We start from the raw sequence: 18462 nt of genomic DNA, 5'->3' as shown, positions 1-18462 counted from the left end.
TAAGGACCCAAGAGAACATTCGCTTTGGTTAGCTAGTGAATTTGGGAGGTTTCGGACATGATGCTGACAAATATTTGTCCTGCGAAACTTCCTGTTGAAGAACGAAGACTTCTTTCACCCAGGCATTCACTTTCTACCTAGCTTCTGAGTTTCGTCGAGGATAATCAAGATCCCATGGTAACAAATCCATTCTCTCATGGGAAAAATACGCGCATTTTCAGCGCGATAATTCAAGCAAGGCTCCCTTCGCAGAGGCACCCTGTGCTCACCCGGCCGCAGGTTGATGACCAACTTTGCTCTGCGTCCGCTCAGTGTGTGGTACGGCCTTTATAGAAGCTCTACGCCGAGTCCCTAGACTGAACCTCCGACATGGTACCGTTTCCTAGCATCCTTGACGAGTGGCGCACACCACACAATCCCATGGGTTCGAAATGTGTAAACAGAAAATCCCAGCCCTCGAACCCTCGCTAACGAGAGTCGCGGGACTCTTCCGCAAGACAGAGCATTATGACCCGTATCGTCTGGCGTTTTCCCTTTTGTCCAGCTATCCTTCACCCACTTTCACCGCAGATAAAGCGGCCTCTATGCGAGAGACTGTTGACGCGTCTTTCGTTTTCCGCCAAGTGCACTCCCTGATTGAACGGGCGTGCTGGTTGCATGGGCCGTCCATTATCCGCATTGCCCCGTGCAGGGGCTAATTTCAAAGAGGGGCGTGTCGCGTCTTTCACCGCGCGGTGGTACGTGACGCCCACGCTCTCTAAATGACCGCCCTTCTCGTGTGCATGTGAGGGAACAAGGGTTTCCTCACCTTGCACCTACCTAGTGCATGACAGGACGGAAACGATCGAAATATCATGATAATAACGTTTGTGATGTGTGTGACAGCGTTCAAATGCACGTAACTTCGTCAAAGTTTCGGTGGAAGCTTTGGGAAAGCGCCCAAAATGTGTTAACAACAAATTAGCACCAGTTTATGCGGAAATTTCTGAATAGGAACGCTCTCAGCAGTAGTTATCCTTATCTGCTGAGCCACTACGGTTCAAAGCATGTAGTATTTCCTCCTATGTTTCGTACTACTTCCGCATTCTGCCAACTTTGGCGAGCATCAGTGTGTTTGGTTGCTTTGAAGACAGCTTACGCTCTTTCACAGTTCTGACGAGATCTCTGTCAACACCGACAGTAATAACGGGCAAAGGGAACAATATAGAAGTGTTCCTTAGGGCGTGCCTTGCTTTTGTATTTTCCTTCCTGGTAATTTGTACGTGCGCATATTTTCGCCGGCACTGAATACACAGAGGGTAATGGGCACCACGTGTTTTCCCAGGCATCGCAGTGAATACCATGGCCTATTCATCGGGTGGCAATTTTGTGGTTTCGTAGTTTGTGAGTGAACTTTATTTGAGTACGAACAATCCGACGGGAACAGGGTCGCCTTGCTTTTTTTTTTTTTTAACGGCGCCGCGGTGTCAATTTTCGAGGAAGGATAGACTAATGCGCGTCTGGCAGTAAGAAACTTCAAAAACGAGCAAAAAGAAAGAAAATAAAGAAACAACCTGTAATCTAATCTGTCATTATTTTCGCGATTGTGTAATGAAGGCACCATCAGCGCGGACAAATTTAGTGCGAACCGACAAAGGGAAAACATAGGTGCACTGCGCGTTAGCCCTGCAGCCTTTTTCTTACCCTTAAGAAGTGCAAGGCCAACCTTCGGTCAATTACCTCGTTTCATTGGTGCGGAAATTGGAAGCCACCATTTCTCGTTGCGCTTTGCCGCGCGGCACATTTTGTGTCTGCCAGGAACCAGCCTGTCGTTCGCGTCCAGAGTGTTTTCACTATAAATAAATAAATAAATAAATAAATAAATTCTTTATTTCACTCATGAAGTGAGGGAGAAGGTGAGTTAAGTAGAAAAAGTGTTTCGGCATGCGTGGAGTCTGTGCTTTCTTGCGCAGTGTTCGACATGTCACGTTGTATTTCGTGCGGGGGAGAAAACGAATTTAAATACCGCAAATTAAGGTATGTGTAGTTAGTATGCAGTCGGAAGCCGGCGAGTGAATAAAAATTTTCACAAAGTAGTGGTTTTCGAGAGAAAGAAAGAGAGCAATAACTGTCTCATTTCTTGGTGGGCACCTCAACTGCGCAGTGAAGAACGCAATGTGTGAGTGAAAGGATAAAGAGAGAAGGAGGGTCCGTAGTTGTGGGCTCCGGAATAATTCGGACCACTTGGGGATCTTCAACGCGCACTGGCACCGCACAGCACACGAGCGCCTTTTCCATTTCACCTCCATCGAAACGCGGCCGCCGCGTTTCCGGGTACTCCGGCTCAGTAGCCGAGCGCCCTGACCACTGAGCCACCACGGCGGGTTTTCGCACCTAGGTCGTTATCACCACCTGCTTACACGAGGAGAAATTTATGAGGAAAGCAAATGCGAGATAGCAGTCGCATCCCTAGTGGACATCTAAACCGATAGTTAACGGAACGAAAGAAAGAATGAGAAGGTGGAGAGAGACAGAAGTTCGGACACATGTTACCCTAAGTCTGCGGCATGCGTGAGTGGGTCGTCCTAGCATGTGCCCACCTATGTACGTGATCGTAGCGAGCAGTCCACGAGCATGGCGATAGCAACAGTATAGAGATTCTTCAATTGAGACACTTCGATCTGCAGCTTATTTAGTTTCGGTGATGACAACTACGGCCTTTTGTTTCAAGCACTTCGTTAAAGAAAGCAGAAAGATTATGCTGAAAGGCCGAATTTTCGGCCTACTTAGCCACGAGAACGACAAGTGCAGCTGTAAGGTATGATGCTCTTAACACGGCAGCCATTTCAATGTTCCTGGTTCATAGAACAGGTTTACGAAGTCCTTGCGAGACAAAAAGGCATCTCCCGAAAGAACAAATGTCGTCATCTCGATAGATGGAGCCGTTTGTTTGAAGACTTCTTAGCTCTCGTATTCGTATTGAATCGAAGGCAAACCGAAAAGAAGCTCTTGACCAAAGCACACAGACAGAAGAGCAATGCGCTGCTCTTGGCGCTCAACAGCCACCGCACTCATTGACCAGCGACATCGTTGCTCCTGCTTGCAAGGTGAGAATGTATTCATTCCTTCGGGAGAGCGACGCGCCCGCATGTATCAGAGGAAGTCTGCGTGACGTATTCCAGGAGGACGCAAGGAAACGGCTCTCGCAATGGACAAAGAGCGGAAACTTTCTCTCGAACACATTCTTGTCGCATTCCTTTCAACCGGCTTCAAAAGCAGCCCGCGTACACGACGAGTCGTAACGGCCTCACCACCATCGTCTCGGTTTCCCAGATATTGTAGAGCCCCTGATTATCACATTAATGCTGTGACACTTCAACAGGATTTTTTCATCCAATGCGCAAATTAAACGGGAATCGAAGGGCAGGCTTCAGGCACCTGTTTTATCAGTAACGCAGGCACCACCACCAAAGCGCGGTTGGTCTGAACAAGTATAAAGCGATCTGCCAAGATTTACTTGTCGCCTTTGTAGTCTGCTAGTTGTTTAAACACAGTACATAAGGGCTTTAAGACAGTGCTTGCGAAACTGAATGACTCCCAGGGGGAAAATGTTTGCCCTTCCCAGTATGCTTTCAAGATTCAAGATTCAAGAAGTTCTATTTAATGACAACAAAGAAATTCGTACACAGATATTTGGACCGATAGCCAGTGAGGCTAGTCAGCGGTCCAATACAAATAATATTAGGTAGGTCAGCCGTTCATGCGCATTGAAGAAAACTGATGATGTAGCCTTGCTTCGATACAGCGAAAATGTCGCTTGCACTTAAGTTTAAAATTCCCAGCTTCTTTTAGTTCAATTGGCAACGAATTCCAAATTTTCGCTCCTGTAAATTCTATTCGCCTTTTTCCGTAGACATTGTGACAAAAAGGAAGATTAAAATTTCCACTACTTGCATGCCTAGTAAGGCGGACGGGTATACTGAATGTAAAAAGAGGTAGGGGTAGTAGGTGTTTATAATGTTGCTAACAATAAGGGATATTTTCTAGTCGCTTAATGTTCAAATAACATGATTTGCAGTGCGTAAAAAAATGTTACTGTAATAACTATCAGAAGGAGGTAATCCGATGTGAAATAACAAAGCGCGAGAAGTGGCGTCGTAAAATCGGGCCTCAGTTCTTCAACTCAAGCAGCGACAAGAGCCCAGCATCTAAGTGCCTCACGCCAAAGCCAACCTCTACACCGTTGCATTCTTGTATCCAGGACCGCGCGCAATTATTCTCTATTCCAGGGGCAGAAGAGCAGTCCCACTCGCTAGGAGGCTAGATCTCAGGGTGGTCGTCGATGATATAGTGCTAATGGCTGACAACAAGGAAGATTTGAAGAAGTTGATAGACATATGTGGTACAGAGGGAGATAGATTAGGTTTCAAGTTTAATAAGGAATAATTCTGCAATCATGATATTTAATGATGAGGGCAGCGAGCATAGAATACAGGAGTTCACGCTAGAAGTAGTAGATGAGTACAAGTATCTTGGGATGTGGATAAATAACGGTGATGAGTATCTGACAGAGCATGAAAAATATGTAATGAATGAAGCTAGTTGGAATGCAGCTGTCATGAAAAATAGGGCACTGTGGAATTACAATACGTATGAAGCTGTAAGAAGGATCTGGAAAGGGGTGATGGTTCCTAGCCTGACTTTCGGTAATGCGGTGCTGTGCATGCGGCCAGATGTTCAAGCAAGGTTAGAAATTAAACAACGTGGCGTAGGGAGGCTAGCTTTGGGAGCACTTGGAAATACACCAAATCAGGGGGTACAAGGTGATATGGTATGGGCGTCGTTCGAGAGCAGAGAAGCTAGCAGTAAGATAGCATTTGAGGAGGGATTGAGAAAAATAGGGGAAAAGCAGTGGGCTAGTAAAGTTTTCAGATACCTGTATATAAGGAATGTTGATACGAAATGGAGAAAGCGAACTAGAAAATTGACAAACAAATATCTGGACAGCAGTAGGGGGCAAATCAGCAATTATCGGTTAAGAAAAAGGTTAAAGAAACAAAGAGAGTAAGGCAGAAACTTGGGCTAGTTGGATATTGTTTGAACACATATTTTCTAGCGCTTAGTGAACACAAGGGACACTTGCTTACGTCCTGTGTATTTGTGTTCTTGTCCCTTGTGTTCCCTAAGCGCTAGAAAATATGTGTTCAAACAAAGAGAGCTCTGTGGAAAACAGGGATGCTGACGAAATCAGCACTGGGAACATACAGGATCTTTAAGCAGGAAATTGCCAAAGAAAATATCTATGATAATTGTAGGGGAAGCTCTTTGTTGTTTGAGGCCAGGACGGGAGTTTTGCGGACTAAGACATATAGAGTCAGGTACCACGAGAAAGACACGTTGTGCGTTGCGTGCGGAGAGGAGGAGGAAACGGCTGAACAATTGATACTTTTCTGTAAAGGGCTCCACCCTACAGTGGAAAGCAGCGGGGCTGACTTACCCAAGGCATTGGGGTTTAGGGATAGTGAAGGGAAAGTGGATTTTATGCGGGTAGAAGTAAACAAGCGAAGGTTATCTGATCGGTGGCTAAAATCAAGACAAGAGTAAAATTTCCGAAGTCATGGCTAGGTGGCTTGAGCCACGGCCTGATTTAAATGGTCAAGCCGTATCCATTAATCCATCCATCCATCCGTCAGCTATGATTTACCAGCCAGTGGTTGCCAGACAGGAACTTCCCTCCAGTTCCATTTACGCTCCTGCCGTCATTCCCAGGAGAGCGGAGCGAATGAGGAAGTACCCGCAATTCTTTATTTGCTCTCACGAGATAATTGGCGGAAACTCCCTAAGGATTCCTCTAAGCTCATCGAAATGGCGCCGCTGCCGCCCATTCATTATTCAGGATAGCAACAATGCCAGCAACAATGTCAGCATAGTGTAGGGGAATTCGGTCAAAGAATGACCAAAAACTGAAACGCGGGCGCTCCTCCTCCTTTAGCGAGCTGCCCAGAGCACCCGTGGAGAGAGTTACCGCACCTTTCTTTGCCTTCGTCCTCTTTCAATGGCAGTGGGGCCATGCACCTCTTCGAAAAGGGCATTGTGGTGGCGGTGGTGGCGGCAGCCGTGATCGAGGCTTAGCTGACTAATTACGGGATTCTGTTGCCTTAGCTTTCCGGTATCACCAATCTTAGGGCTTGGACACCACGCGAAAGTGTTGTGAGAGAATGTACATGGCTGAAGGCTGAAATATATTGTTGATTAATTATTTCTGTCGTGTATCTGAATTATTTGTTCGCACTTAAGTATCACCTATCATTCTTTTTTTTTTGTTCGTATACGTCCAAAGTTAGATCCCCTCTTTCCTAGTTATTTATACACATGCAAGCACCAAATCTTCTTTGCGTATTTTCCTTCTTGTTCACTCTTAATCATAGATTGTCGATTAAGTCGGTGCGACAACAGGAGTCATTTCTTAGTTTATTGTAAACGTTGACTGGTCTGCTATATTGCTTCTGCTAAGCGCCGCCTTAAAGATTGTGACTAGAGCTTATTCTAACTAAACCTTTCTTCTGTCGATGCATACGGAGTTGCCGACCGAGATCAAGACGCCTTAAAGAGCGGCGGAATTTTAGAGTCTAGCTGGTTGTATAGAAGTCTGACCTTTCTTTGAAGGGTGAGTACAGGCTTTAATAATCTTTTTGTAGCCACAAAGCAGCACCGATGAACTATTAGTGTTGCAGAAAGTCGCTTAATGGTTGATTTAATTTCCGTATTGTTATTTACTATTCTCTTTGCTTTGTTTAGCTTCCGTTAAGCTGAAAGCACCATAATGTGCGACTTCAAAGATGAGGCTAACAAATCTTCACCTTGCCACGAAATCACTCTCGTGCCATCGTATTCGCCTATAGTATTACAAAAGCAACCAGTGTGTTTTTCTGCGAGCTCCAATTGAGATCACCGTATCTTGAGAGGTCATGCGGTACTCTGTGCAGAAAGGTCAAGTATCGGTCATAGATGCCATCCTGGGTAGCTTTGCCTCGCAATCCAGCGCTCGACCATGTCTTTCCCCCTCTGTGACCGTGTTGATTGCAGCGCTTCCGAAAAAAAAAAAAACTCTGTGCAGCTCGAAGGCAAAACGGTTCCTAGAGCCTATCATTTGGCTATTGCTGCACGCGGACCTGACACAATGAGTACTACCGGCTGCCTGCGCTTGATTATTCCTAGGCGGTGCAGCCGCTGTGGCTCAGTGGTTATGGCGCTCAGCTTCTGACCCGAAAGACGAGCGTTAGATCCCGGCCGCGGCGGTCGAATTTCGGTGGAGGCGAAATTCTAGAAGCTAGTGTACAGTGCGATGTCAGTGCACGCTAAAAAAGCCCCAGGTGGTCGAAATTTCCAGAGTCATTCACTACGGCCTCCCTCAAAGCCTGAGTTGATTTGGGACGTTAAACCTCCGTAAACCAAACGAACCAAGCCTATTACTAAGCAGAAAGTCAAGAAAACAGTCCCTCATACAAGGCATAGGGATTCATGCTAAGAACATTGTTATTCTAGACGCCTGTACCGTGGGGGGCTATGCGCACGTGTCACCATATTATTAATCATATTGCCACAGACTGCGCCATATGTCGCGCACGAGAAAATCTGAACGCGTTCTGCGTAGCGTGATGACAACGGCGGTATTAATTCAGTATGACTTCCGTGAATTCAGTTTCATTTTCACCGCCAATCGCTCCTACCGGAAGATCCAAGGAAGAGCACACCGGCAGTATAGCGTGATGAGAGCAGAGTGAATCACCCTTCCAGGCGCCATTTGTGATTTCGACTGAAAACTAATATTTCTCGGCTTAAATACCACATCCAGGTCTCAGCAGAGTGAGGTCGTTAGTTTTCCAATGAAAACGGCAATGGCAAAATTTTACACGTGCTTGCAAATTTCTTCCACACTACAATTATCTGGAAAAAATTATTATTAATATAAAGATTTATGAAATCAGCATCCTAGAGATTGAGGAATCATTTTGTGTTTCGGACAAGCACATGATGCAAGAAATGTTAAAACAAAACTGGACAACAAAACTGGTGGAAAAGACTGACTGCATGAAAATGGCGGAAGACAGGCTACCTAGATTACTGTTTTTTAACATTTTATTTTGTTGCATGCGCTAGTCGGCACAGAAAAGATCCCTGTTTGCATGAAAAAAGACGTTAAAATCACTTGAAATGAATGACCTTTAAATAAATTTAATGAGAAATTAATGCCATATAGAGCACGCTTTGAGAAACAGGCGGGATTTCGTGATGTACGTATTTGTGCACAAAGCACCTTAAACGGTTGAGGGTACTCTCAATACATTTAATTCACAGAGCGGTTTTGGTTTCAGGCTGCGAAGTTTATCCGCCTGCTCAGCATAGGTAGAATTCGCTTCTTACAGTAAGCTGTTGGCCAGGGGTGGTATTTTTCTTATGACAAAGCCTAGACTGTAGTGATGTAAGGCAGGTCACAGAAGGTATCCGGTCGCTGTATTATGTATTGATCCATTTCATTTTCCATTTAATTTGACCGTGACATCAGCGTTACGAAAGCAACAGCAGGCAGTGAGACAAGAGGCTAATCACAGCCACAGGTGGCGACGTCGCCGACAGACGGCTTCATGCTGCCGCATGCCGTCGCCCAGTCTCGTTCCCAAGACCGAGTGTGAAAATGGCGAGGCGTGTCGTCGTGCTCCGTCACTTGTGGGCGTCGTCGTCTGTCGGCCACTGTGGCTTGGGCTCGAGGCGCTTCAATGCTTTTCATAGATATATGTTTCTGTCACGGGCAGTGTGACCTCTGCTCTAACGCTGTAGCTAATGGCGGCAGCGACAAAATGTAATGGAAAGCAAGTGAATCGTTACAGAGTACGGCCCCAGGTGTGGAAAGAAATCATACAGGCATGAGCCATGAGGCAATAATAGTGGTCAGTGAGCCGTGTTTTTAACGGTTCTTTTTCTAATTCAGTCATTTTATTCTAGATCAGCCTTGCCTGTGATGCCGAAGCCGGCGAATCGCAGCAACCTGCTCTGGTGCTGCACGGTGTCGCTGCCAATAGTAGAGGAATAAAAAACTGAGTCAGGAAAAGACATCTATAAAATGCAGCCCCGAAATTCCTTTAGTGCCTTCGCGGTGAGAGTGCTGCAAAGTCTGCCTGTCGGGATTATCTAGCTATTACACATGATTCTTGTAACGCATTAGATCCATTCCTGCAACGCCACTTTTATAACTTTTTTAAGCTTTACGCGTCCAATTTATTTTCTTTGTTTTTTTTTCACTTGAAACAAGCCTCGCGAAGAATCGGATTATACCGCGGGCACTTCAACCAATATGCAATACTGCTTCCGTAATGATACGAACCAATGGCCTATCCTGTCGATTGTGCCTGGCGCCTTTTGTTCCCACTGCTGACTAAATTCGGTATTTTGCTGGTTGCCATGTTTCCACTGCTTAGCCGCCAAAATAATCTCTCCGACTTAAAGCAATTCCACGCAGAGCACCACCATTACGTCTGCGTTTTAACAAAGAAACGACAAAAAAGGGTTGCAAAGAAAATGAACATCTATTTTTATGTATGTACATATCACGTCTTCAGTTGTGCCTCCTTCGAAAGAAGGCATAGCTCGCGTTATGAAACACAGCTCAGAGAGAGAACGAAGAACGATTAAAGCGCCGGTCTCAACTTCAAGACGTATACGACTTTCACGCGATGCTCCTTTGCACAAACCGAGCACTCCGCTTTCTTTCAGCCATGGTAACCGTGACCGTATCCGTGTCCGTAGCCAAGTCCTCCGTATCCTCCGTATCCTCCGTAGCCCCCGTAGCCGCCGTAGCCGCCGTAACCACCATAGCCGTGCTGAATGTGAGTGGAGTAGGAAAAGGCACGGCCCACAGGGTAGCCATAACCGCCGTAGCCCCCGTAGCCGCCGTATCCACCGTATCCTCCGTAGCCGCCGTATCCTCCGTAGCCGCCGTAGCCGCCGTAGCCACCATACAAGCCAGCAGATGCGGCTCCGGCAAGGACGGCCAGACAGACCAAAGTAACCTGGAAATGCAAAGAGAAAAGACAGCGTGTAGTAGAGGTACGTTAATCCCAGATGCCTCTTGAGGTACCCCTTGCATGCGAAGAAGGTTCCTTGTTTGTTGTATTATTCTCAGTCGTCGTTTGCCTACTTAGCATCCCTGCCTTTCCGTCTGTCTATCTCTCTCTCTCTCTCTCTCTCAGTCGTTGTATTTGAGGGCCTGATAATATATATATATATATATATATATATATATATATATATATATATATATATATATATATATATATATATATATATATATATATATATATATATATATATATATATATATATATATATATATATATACCGGAACGGACGTCTACGGGTCTTGTATGTGCAGCAGAATCAACACAAAACTGCCGCTCATATAAAAACAAGGCAACCTAGAGTTGTATCTTCCCGGCGCCTGTCACGGGCTATAGAGTATCAGAAAACGGTGCCAGCTGTGAGGCATGCAATTTGCATGTTCAGTGATCTTTAAGAGGTTTAATAAGGAGGACAGTCTTTATTCCTAGCATAAGGGTTGCCTTATAATTTCGAAGTTATTGGAGAGGAAGCAGTTTCAGTTTGCATCAAAATATGAGCGCTTACTTCTTTATATGAATTTTGACTTGAAAAACTGAGCATTATAGCTTGGATTTATGGCAGCCTCTCCCCTCAACAATGAATCACGAATTTTCAAACAAAACTAACTCAGAAATGATGCGCAGATAGGTATTTATTTGAATTTACCCCAACATCACTTCAATGATGGCACAGGAAAGTTGGAGAATCTCATAAATAGACTCTATGACAATTCTAGAAGAGAAAATGCACACTGCAAACAAATAAGTCATCAAAGATTGAAAAAGTTTCTGATCATGACACAAATGTGCCATTTCCATAATTATGGCCGAATTCAAGCTATCTTTTAATTTTCAATGCGAATATCGCCCTTTTTATATTTTTATTCTCTTCACTGCTATGTTAATGGTTGCTAACAGTGTGCCGTTTTCTACTTTTTGAGCAAGTTCTTTACAAAGCACATTCCCGCACTTCACAGGTAAACCTGACGAGAAAATTTTATGTGGCTGCCTACACGCACAGATGTTTTAATCGGGTGCCATGGTGTTCATTGAATGATTTTTGCTAAGTTCAGTGCTTGGAATTATAATCTGCTCCAATACATATCGGTGGACTTCTTTTTTTTTTAATATCATAAACCGTGCAAACTATTCAACCTGTTTTTCACAGGGCGGGAAAGGCGGGGGCAGTCTTTTTATCTCGCAAATTTAATTTATCATTCTTGAAGTGTTAGTTGTAATCTGGCGAATTTTTTTAAGTAATAAAGAACGTAAATCAGATATTATGCCATCGAATGTTTCTACCATTCAGCTCGCGTTAATGTTACGTATTAGAGAAGCACCGACACCATTGTCGAGAGATAAGTAATACTCGCTGTCTTGGGCAGTCATTGTTGTGTTCAAAGATATGCTAGACATATAAAATTGTATCAAGACTGAAATTGATGTTCTTTCATTCTTTACGGATTCTTCCACGCTTGTTTGTAATAGAGGTGCCGCGGATATCGTCAAGCGTTGCAAGCCACCCCTTGCTGAATAATGTAGCTAGGAGACACTTAACCGACCTCCCGTCTCCACTAATCTTTACAATTTTGCGCCTGCGTATTCTGAAGTGTAAGCTCTGTCAGTTGGTCGTCATGCCACTTTATTTTTTGTTTAGAAGAGCCAATAAAAATTTTCCTATTTAGAAACATTTTGTACAGAATTCTTTCGGTTAGGCTATAATATAGTCATATAGCTGGAAACCTACCCACTACTGCGTTATAAAATTTTTAATAGCAAGACGGCCGAAGCGTTGCATTGCTCTTGTAATACTAGTACGAAAGCACTATTCCGATGGGGAAACCCCCAGCAAGATGTTGCGATGTTTGTGGATTTGCGAAAATCTTGCATTGTTTCTGGGTTGGCGATGTTTGTGGGCTTGTGCCAAGTGAAAGAATCAAATAAACCTAAATCAAATAAGTATCCGCGACTGGTATTCAAACCCGGGCCGGCGCGAACAGATCAGCTTGGCTGGCCACAGTGCGAGAGAAGTAGACTATGGCCGCAGCCGAACACGCCTTGTGCGAAACTAAAATGAACTCACCCGTTATGCATTGCACATAGTCGTCTTTATCAACTTCTACCTGCGGCACGAACACACAGACAAGAAATTCTCTGTCTTGATCGTCTTCGCTTTCGTTCATGCAATTCTGCTTTCGCATGTTAATAGAATTAGACAAAAATCTGTCATTTTTGTTTTCCTTATTCCAGAACTGACACAGCGGGATGAAAAAACAAACAAACAGGAAGTGCTGATAGCATAAACGTCTATGCCTCCATCTCTGGCTAAGGTTCATGCTGTAATAAGTACAAACAAACATACCCAGCTTATACGCCTCTTTCTTTAACCGTCTCAATCCTCTTTTCAGCGACTAGATAAGGCTTGCGCAAGTAAAGCTATGTAGGCAGCTATGCGATGTACACCATATTGCCGCTTAGAGTACCAGGTGGGTATTTCAGATGAATTATAAACTGCGGAATCGCATTTTGGTCACCGGTGATGCCGACTCGAGAAGAACTGTTTACAACTGAGAACAGCGGCTAACGGCTTCCCTCACTGTTGATAGTAGAAGCGCCAAAGGCCCGAACCAAATGCACACCGGCATTCTACCTCTTATGACCTCCCCACAGCTTCTCGCACAGTTCGTCGTCTAACGCGTGCTTTCTCTCGAACCGAAAGATTCTGCCGCGGCTCCCTCGTGAACTGCGCTGTCCGACTCACCATGGACTTCATGCTTTCTGCCTGGGAGTTGAGGGGGCCTGGCTGACTGAGCGGGTGCGGTGTCGCAGTGGGCAATGCACGCCATGCCCGCCTCGGCGGGTGCTTTTAAAGCCCCCGCCGGCCACTCGAGGGCCCTGCAGCAACGCCGCACCAGAAAAAGGAAAATAAGAAAAGAAAGGGGTCACTGCGGAACTCGCGCTAGCCGGAACGCCGAGAAAGGGAGGCCGAGGAGGAGGGTGCAGGGCGCCGCGGAAACAATGGCACGCGCAACCGGGCGCCGATCACCCGCCGGCGGACCACACCTATGCCCCGCCAGTATTTCAGGATTGCTCGGGGTTGTTAACTGTTGCTCGACCGTGGGCAGCTTTGGCGGCCGCGGTGGCGGCCGGAGCAGCCTTCGCACCGCAGCGTTGTGCCGAGAGAGGGGCAGTTCTGGGTGTCCCGCCGCGCCAAACAGCGGATGATCAGTCGTAAAGCTGCACTTGTAACAGCTTCTTCTTTCTTTATTTACATGCTGGAACGACGAAAAGCAGAGGTAACCGGAGAGATGTTTTGAAAAGCCAGCACGCCGCGCGTTTCCTTGACCAGAAAAGCGGAAGCATGCATTAGAACGGGCGCCAGGTGCCTTTAGCGTGCCACAGCAGGCGAGAACGTTAGGCTTTTAACGCGCAGAGTTGTGTATTCACAGCTACCTGTAAGCGTTTTTATGTAAGCGATGCAAGGAGCACACCGCAAAAGGATGAATCAGTTCATTACGCCTTAGGTTATCTACGGGATTGAAGGCAGTTATTCTAATCGAGAAGAAAGTAAAATAGACTCTTAATGTTAATCACGGGAAAACAATGCAATATTTGCGAAGTTCAATCTAGCTTCGCCTCATTAGCGTATAATAAAGTTCATCCGCCCATGCCTCCACCTGAGCAGTACTTCATATGAGTAGAACGTATGGCTAGTTGGTAGCTGGTCACCCTGTCAACAGCTCACAACAAGCCGGGACAAGAGAAGAAAAGAGGACGAACAAAAGCGCTACGAAATAAGTAAATAAGTAGGAAAACTCCGTTTTCAGTAAGCCTGCGAATTATCTATTTTAAGCGAGTTAAATGAAAGTGAAAAAGGAAAACATGACGACATGGATTCACGATGTAGAAGGACGGACCGTTGACTTTCGGAATGAAGCCGCACCTGCATCAAGAGCTGGAAATGGCAAAAGTAGCATGAGTATGAAGATGGAGAAAAACCGAAAGAAATGCCTTGAAACCTGTGTTCTTTGTCCAGCAGTGAAACTGATGCTACAATTACGCACAGGTAATTTCCCTTCTAAACATATTTCGAAGGCTCCAAAATCTCACACTCATGCATTTGCTTAGACCTGCCAACAGTCCTTGTAGCCTCCAAGTCAAGCACGCAGTAATTTCTCGTGCTTTGAAATCTTCGCACAGCAAGTAGAAGAGTGAGCCGAATTGAGACTCCAAAGAAGCATGTTCCCGTAACCTCGCGTTGACGCCCCTCTACAGTTTTCGATATAGACCTGGCCACAGCTGAGGGGAATGTTGTACAGAGACGCCTGTAGCCCATAGCATGCATCGATTTTGACGGTTTATCGATCAGTCTGCAGAGTTACGAAAAATTATTGGGAATAGAAAATAAAAACCTACACGTACGCTAGACGCTACTCTCTTAATACATAGCGTGATGTTCCCTACATCACCTCGGATATCTATCTTCGCACTAAGGAGATGTGCTGAATTGCCGATTCTCGGAGATTTTTTTTCCCGCGGGAGCTCTTCAGCAAGGACTCTGCCACCACTCGGGGCAGGTCAGCTAGCATACTTCACGGCATTGATATCTCCAAGGGAAAACTCTCCTTGATATCGGGCAGGCGTGATTTAGATAACGCCGATAAAAAACACGAAGAGATCAAGCCTCTTTTGACAAGCTGATAACAGTATTATTTGAATGAAAGAATTGCCTTTCTAGAGGTTTGTATGTATGCCCAACATGGCGTGGTCGAAGCCTTGAGGACTCAGCCGTAAAAAAAGAAACTGGATATAACCGCAAAGCGGAAGCTCAATGGGGAAACACAGGGATGTGGAGCAAGCCTTGAAAAGTCGTAACCGCATCAGTAGCGGTTTCCACAAATTACTGGCCAGGCACACCAAGAATCAGAGGGAAGTCGTTGACATATCTGAGGACTTGGAAGTACAAAGCAACTTTAAAAAAAAAAGCTGCAATTTTTTTCAGTGTTTTTTGCTTAGAATATCCATTAATTTGTGAATACGGTGTAACAAGAACTCTAATTATAATTATGACGGTTCCAAAGATGCCGTCCAAGTTTTAACCCCCTACGCATCTCGCGAAACCGAAACAAAAACTTTTACATCAAAATAGCTCTCTATTTTTCCACCGTTAGCTATATTTCACCTGTGTTTAAATTTTATACTGCTTCGAATTGTTTCTTACAACTTATGTCTATGTTTTGGTGTTTAATAACTAAAATATTAACATAAGCGATACAAGGCGTTTGGAACACGCTGGAAGTATATCAAACTAAAGTTTGCTTTTAAATAATGCCCTGTGTCCATTCCACAAAGGCAACAAAAGGACGCTAGACATTTTGACGTACAGTGGGATCAGACCTAGTCTGCACTCAATGAAAACTTGCCTGGCTGTCGACCAACGACCTATATCCGGAAGATCTTCCTGTCTGCCTAATGATTCCGCAAATAAACACGAGAAAAAACAAGTGAACAGCCACAGGAGCAAAGGCAAAAAAAAAAAAACAAGAGTTGGCAGGAGCCTAGCTACAGATGTGGTGCACTTTAACCCTCCTGAACATTGCTTTTGACATTCGTAGTTATTCCTCAGTATTATGTGTCGTTTTTCTATAATAATTTTCTTGCCTTTCCTTTTTACGCGCGTAGTCGTAGCTGTATTCCTGTACAAGGTTTGTATTCAAAATATGTGCCTTTATTTTATATATCGAGCTGTGCAATGAACGACACTAGCAGAGCAGCGCGCAACGACGGAAGACAGGAAACGAGAGGACGCACAGCAAAACGCTGGATTGAGGTTCATTCGGAAAAAAAAAATTCTTTTAATCGTCGCTTTTCTGCACGTCAAGGGGTTACACAACGCGTGGAAACGGTCAAACACTCTTTAAAATGACACTGATCTGCAAGTCAATGGATTATACGACATGGGGCAGTGGTCATTAAAGATATAAGCAACACTCTCAATAAAAAAGAAATCCTTCTTATGCGAGGTCAAGGTTGCGCTGCTAACGCACGAGTCTTCCGCTTTTATGCTCAGAAACGCTTGTGTGAGGTCTCGGGTTGTTTTATCGCGATGCCTGCACAGCACGGAAGTCCTGTTGAGGAATGGCGAACACCCTTCGCATGAGTTGCAACGCTCAACTAGGTTCCTGAAAGATCGACTTGAGAGGGAACGGAAATGCTCCCGCAGTCGCTTGTTGATGCACTGGCCCGTCTGGCCTATGTATGTTCTTCGGCACGACAGCGGAACGCTATAGACTACACCGACGAAGCACGTGACATACTTAAACTGGTACCGAATACTACATCCCGCAATGGCTCGTTACTCAGCTTTTCTGTGATTTGCTCTGTTGTGAAGCGTTTCTATGGGCGCAGTGCCGAACTCTCTTCGAAGACTGAGACTTATTTTCATCTGCTGAACTCTCGTAGAGCGTACTCATTTAAACTTTATCGAGCACTCGAAACTCCGTTGAACCTATGAACTTTCAACTGAATCACGAACCACCTTTGCAGGCTGATGGGGTTCGAAACTGGTTTTGGCCCCGTAAGGACGCAGCGGGGATTGCGGAGGCTATTCCGAACGCACACCCCTGATGATGCCGTGCGCCGGGCCGGGGGGCGTTTGTACCATTTTTGCCGGTGGGTTGCCGACGACAGTAACTAAAATTCAGAAACTTTCTTATTTGCTGCATTTCATTTTTTTTTTGCCAAAAAGAAATCTTTTGAAAACCATTATTTTTGTTCATTCTACTTTTATACAATGAAAACAGATGGTATGATAACTATTTTGGGTCATTGTATAGTTCATGCCTTTTTGTAGTATATCACAGCAAAAGCGATCTGCTTTGCGATGGAGTAAATTAATGTTACTACTGCTGGCGTCGTAAGATTTATGCTTAGAGCTCACTAAAAACCGAGAAAAGCACCGCTCACTCTCCTCTCGAGGAATGCTATCATGGGAGCTACCTTCACATTAACCACCTCCAGTAAGCACTGGGCCACCCTCCGGCCGACCTCCAGTTAATCGTGGCCACCCCTGGAGGGGACAGAATATTGGCCGTAATAAAAGAGTCAATCAGCCTCATGGCTGATGCTATTTGATGACCCCATTTGTTTCGCGTTATCTCCGTTGGTGCAGTGGAAGCTCCCAGGCTTCGTTAATAAGGCCTCTGAAGGGAACATCCGCCTTCGCGACGACAAGCTCGAGGCATGGCCTTTACTCGCCTCTCTGGCTTTTGATCACATCATTCCCCTCCTATCCCTGATCACAGTTGCGTGGATTCCTCCCTTCAGACAGGTAAATTTTCTATTCATGTGCATGGTCCTTTTTCCATACGAAGCTCGATCTGCCACTGTGGTGCATTATTCGCCTATAAGTTGTAGCCCCCACCGACGCCGCAACGCGGTCACCCTCAGTTCGGCGCTCCCAGCTGGTGCGTTTTTACCAGCTACGCAAATCGGTCGAAGGTGAAAATAAAGTGGAGCGGCGCGTGCCTAGGGCGCAAGCCGGGCACCGGCAGTTCGGTCCTAGAAGCTTGCTATGTCGTACCTCTAGTTTTGGCACCCCGCTGCAACCCCGCGATTTCCCGACAACGGTGACTGCGGACTCAGAAATGAGCGACCCCAGCAATCTGCCACCCTCGGACAACCTTCCGCCTGAGGCTACTTGGCGCGTATAGGACGTTGCAGCAATTCAGCTTCGCCTGCCATCGTTCTGGCGCAAGAACCCGCAGGTGTGGTTCGCCCAGGTGGAAGCTGTCCTCCATGACCAACGCATCACCTCGGAGGCTTCTCTATTTCACCATCTACTTTCCAGCTTGTCTCCTGAGGTGCCCAAGAGGTCGCGGACGTCATGAGCAATACCAGCGCCTCAAGCAGAGCATTCTGGACCGCACCACAGTGTCGGAGAGTGTGTACCTTCAGCACCTGCTCACCGGTCGCCACCCCTCCCAGCTGCTCACTAGCCTGCGGAAGCTCCCGGGAGAAAACAACGGCGACTGAAGGAGCTTTTCCTGCCGCGCTTGCTGCGCAGTCCACCCGCCTCGTCGTGGCTGCTGCGGGGCACTTGCCCCTCGATCGCCTCGCCCAGTCAGCTGACCGAGTCCACGACACGCACTCTCCTTCCGTGTTTGACCTCACTTCTATACCACAGTCCTCCGCTATGTCCCGGTTAGAGGCCTGGATCCACCAGCCAGCCGCTTCTCTCGGCGCCCGAGGCGGCGGCCAGACCTGTGATGCAGCGGAGGGCGCTGAAAATCTCTGTGCCGGGACAGGCCTCTATGGAATCTGAACCTGA

At 46.0% G+C, this 18462-nt stretch overlaps 1 protein-coding gene across 1 annotated transcript; it reads right to left on the bottom strand.

Annotated features, from left to right (window-relative positions):
* Positions 1-9254: 9254 nt before the first annotated feature.
* LOC144094524 (uncharacterized) lies at positions 9255-12979 on the bottom strand. Its single transcript, XM_077628439.1, has 2 exons — positions 12895-12979; positions 9255-10046 (listed from the first exon to the last, which is right to left on the bottom strand). The coding sequence occupies exons 1-2, from the start codon at positions 12904-12906 to the stop codon at positions 9747-9749; spliced, it is 312 nt and encodes a 103-aa protein (XP_077484565.1). The 5' UTR covers positions 12907-12979; the 3' UTR covers positions 9255-9746.
* Positions 12980-18462: the final 5483 nt, after the last annotated feature.

Source organism: Amblyomma americanum, chromosome 6 (genome assembly GCF_052857255.1).
Source record: "Amblyomma americanum isolate KBUSLIRL-KWMA chromosome 6, ASM5285725v1, whole genome shotgun sequence".
Taxonomy (NCBI): Eukaryota; Metazoa; Arthropoda; class Arachnida; order Ixodida; family Ixodidae; genus Amblyomma; species Amblyomma americanum.
Note: the sequence above shows the minus strand (reverse complement) of the source record. Positions and strands in the feature narration are given on the sequence as shown.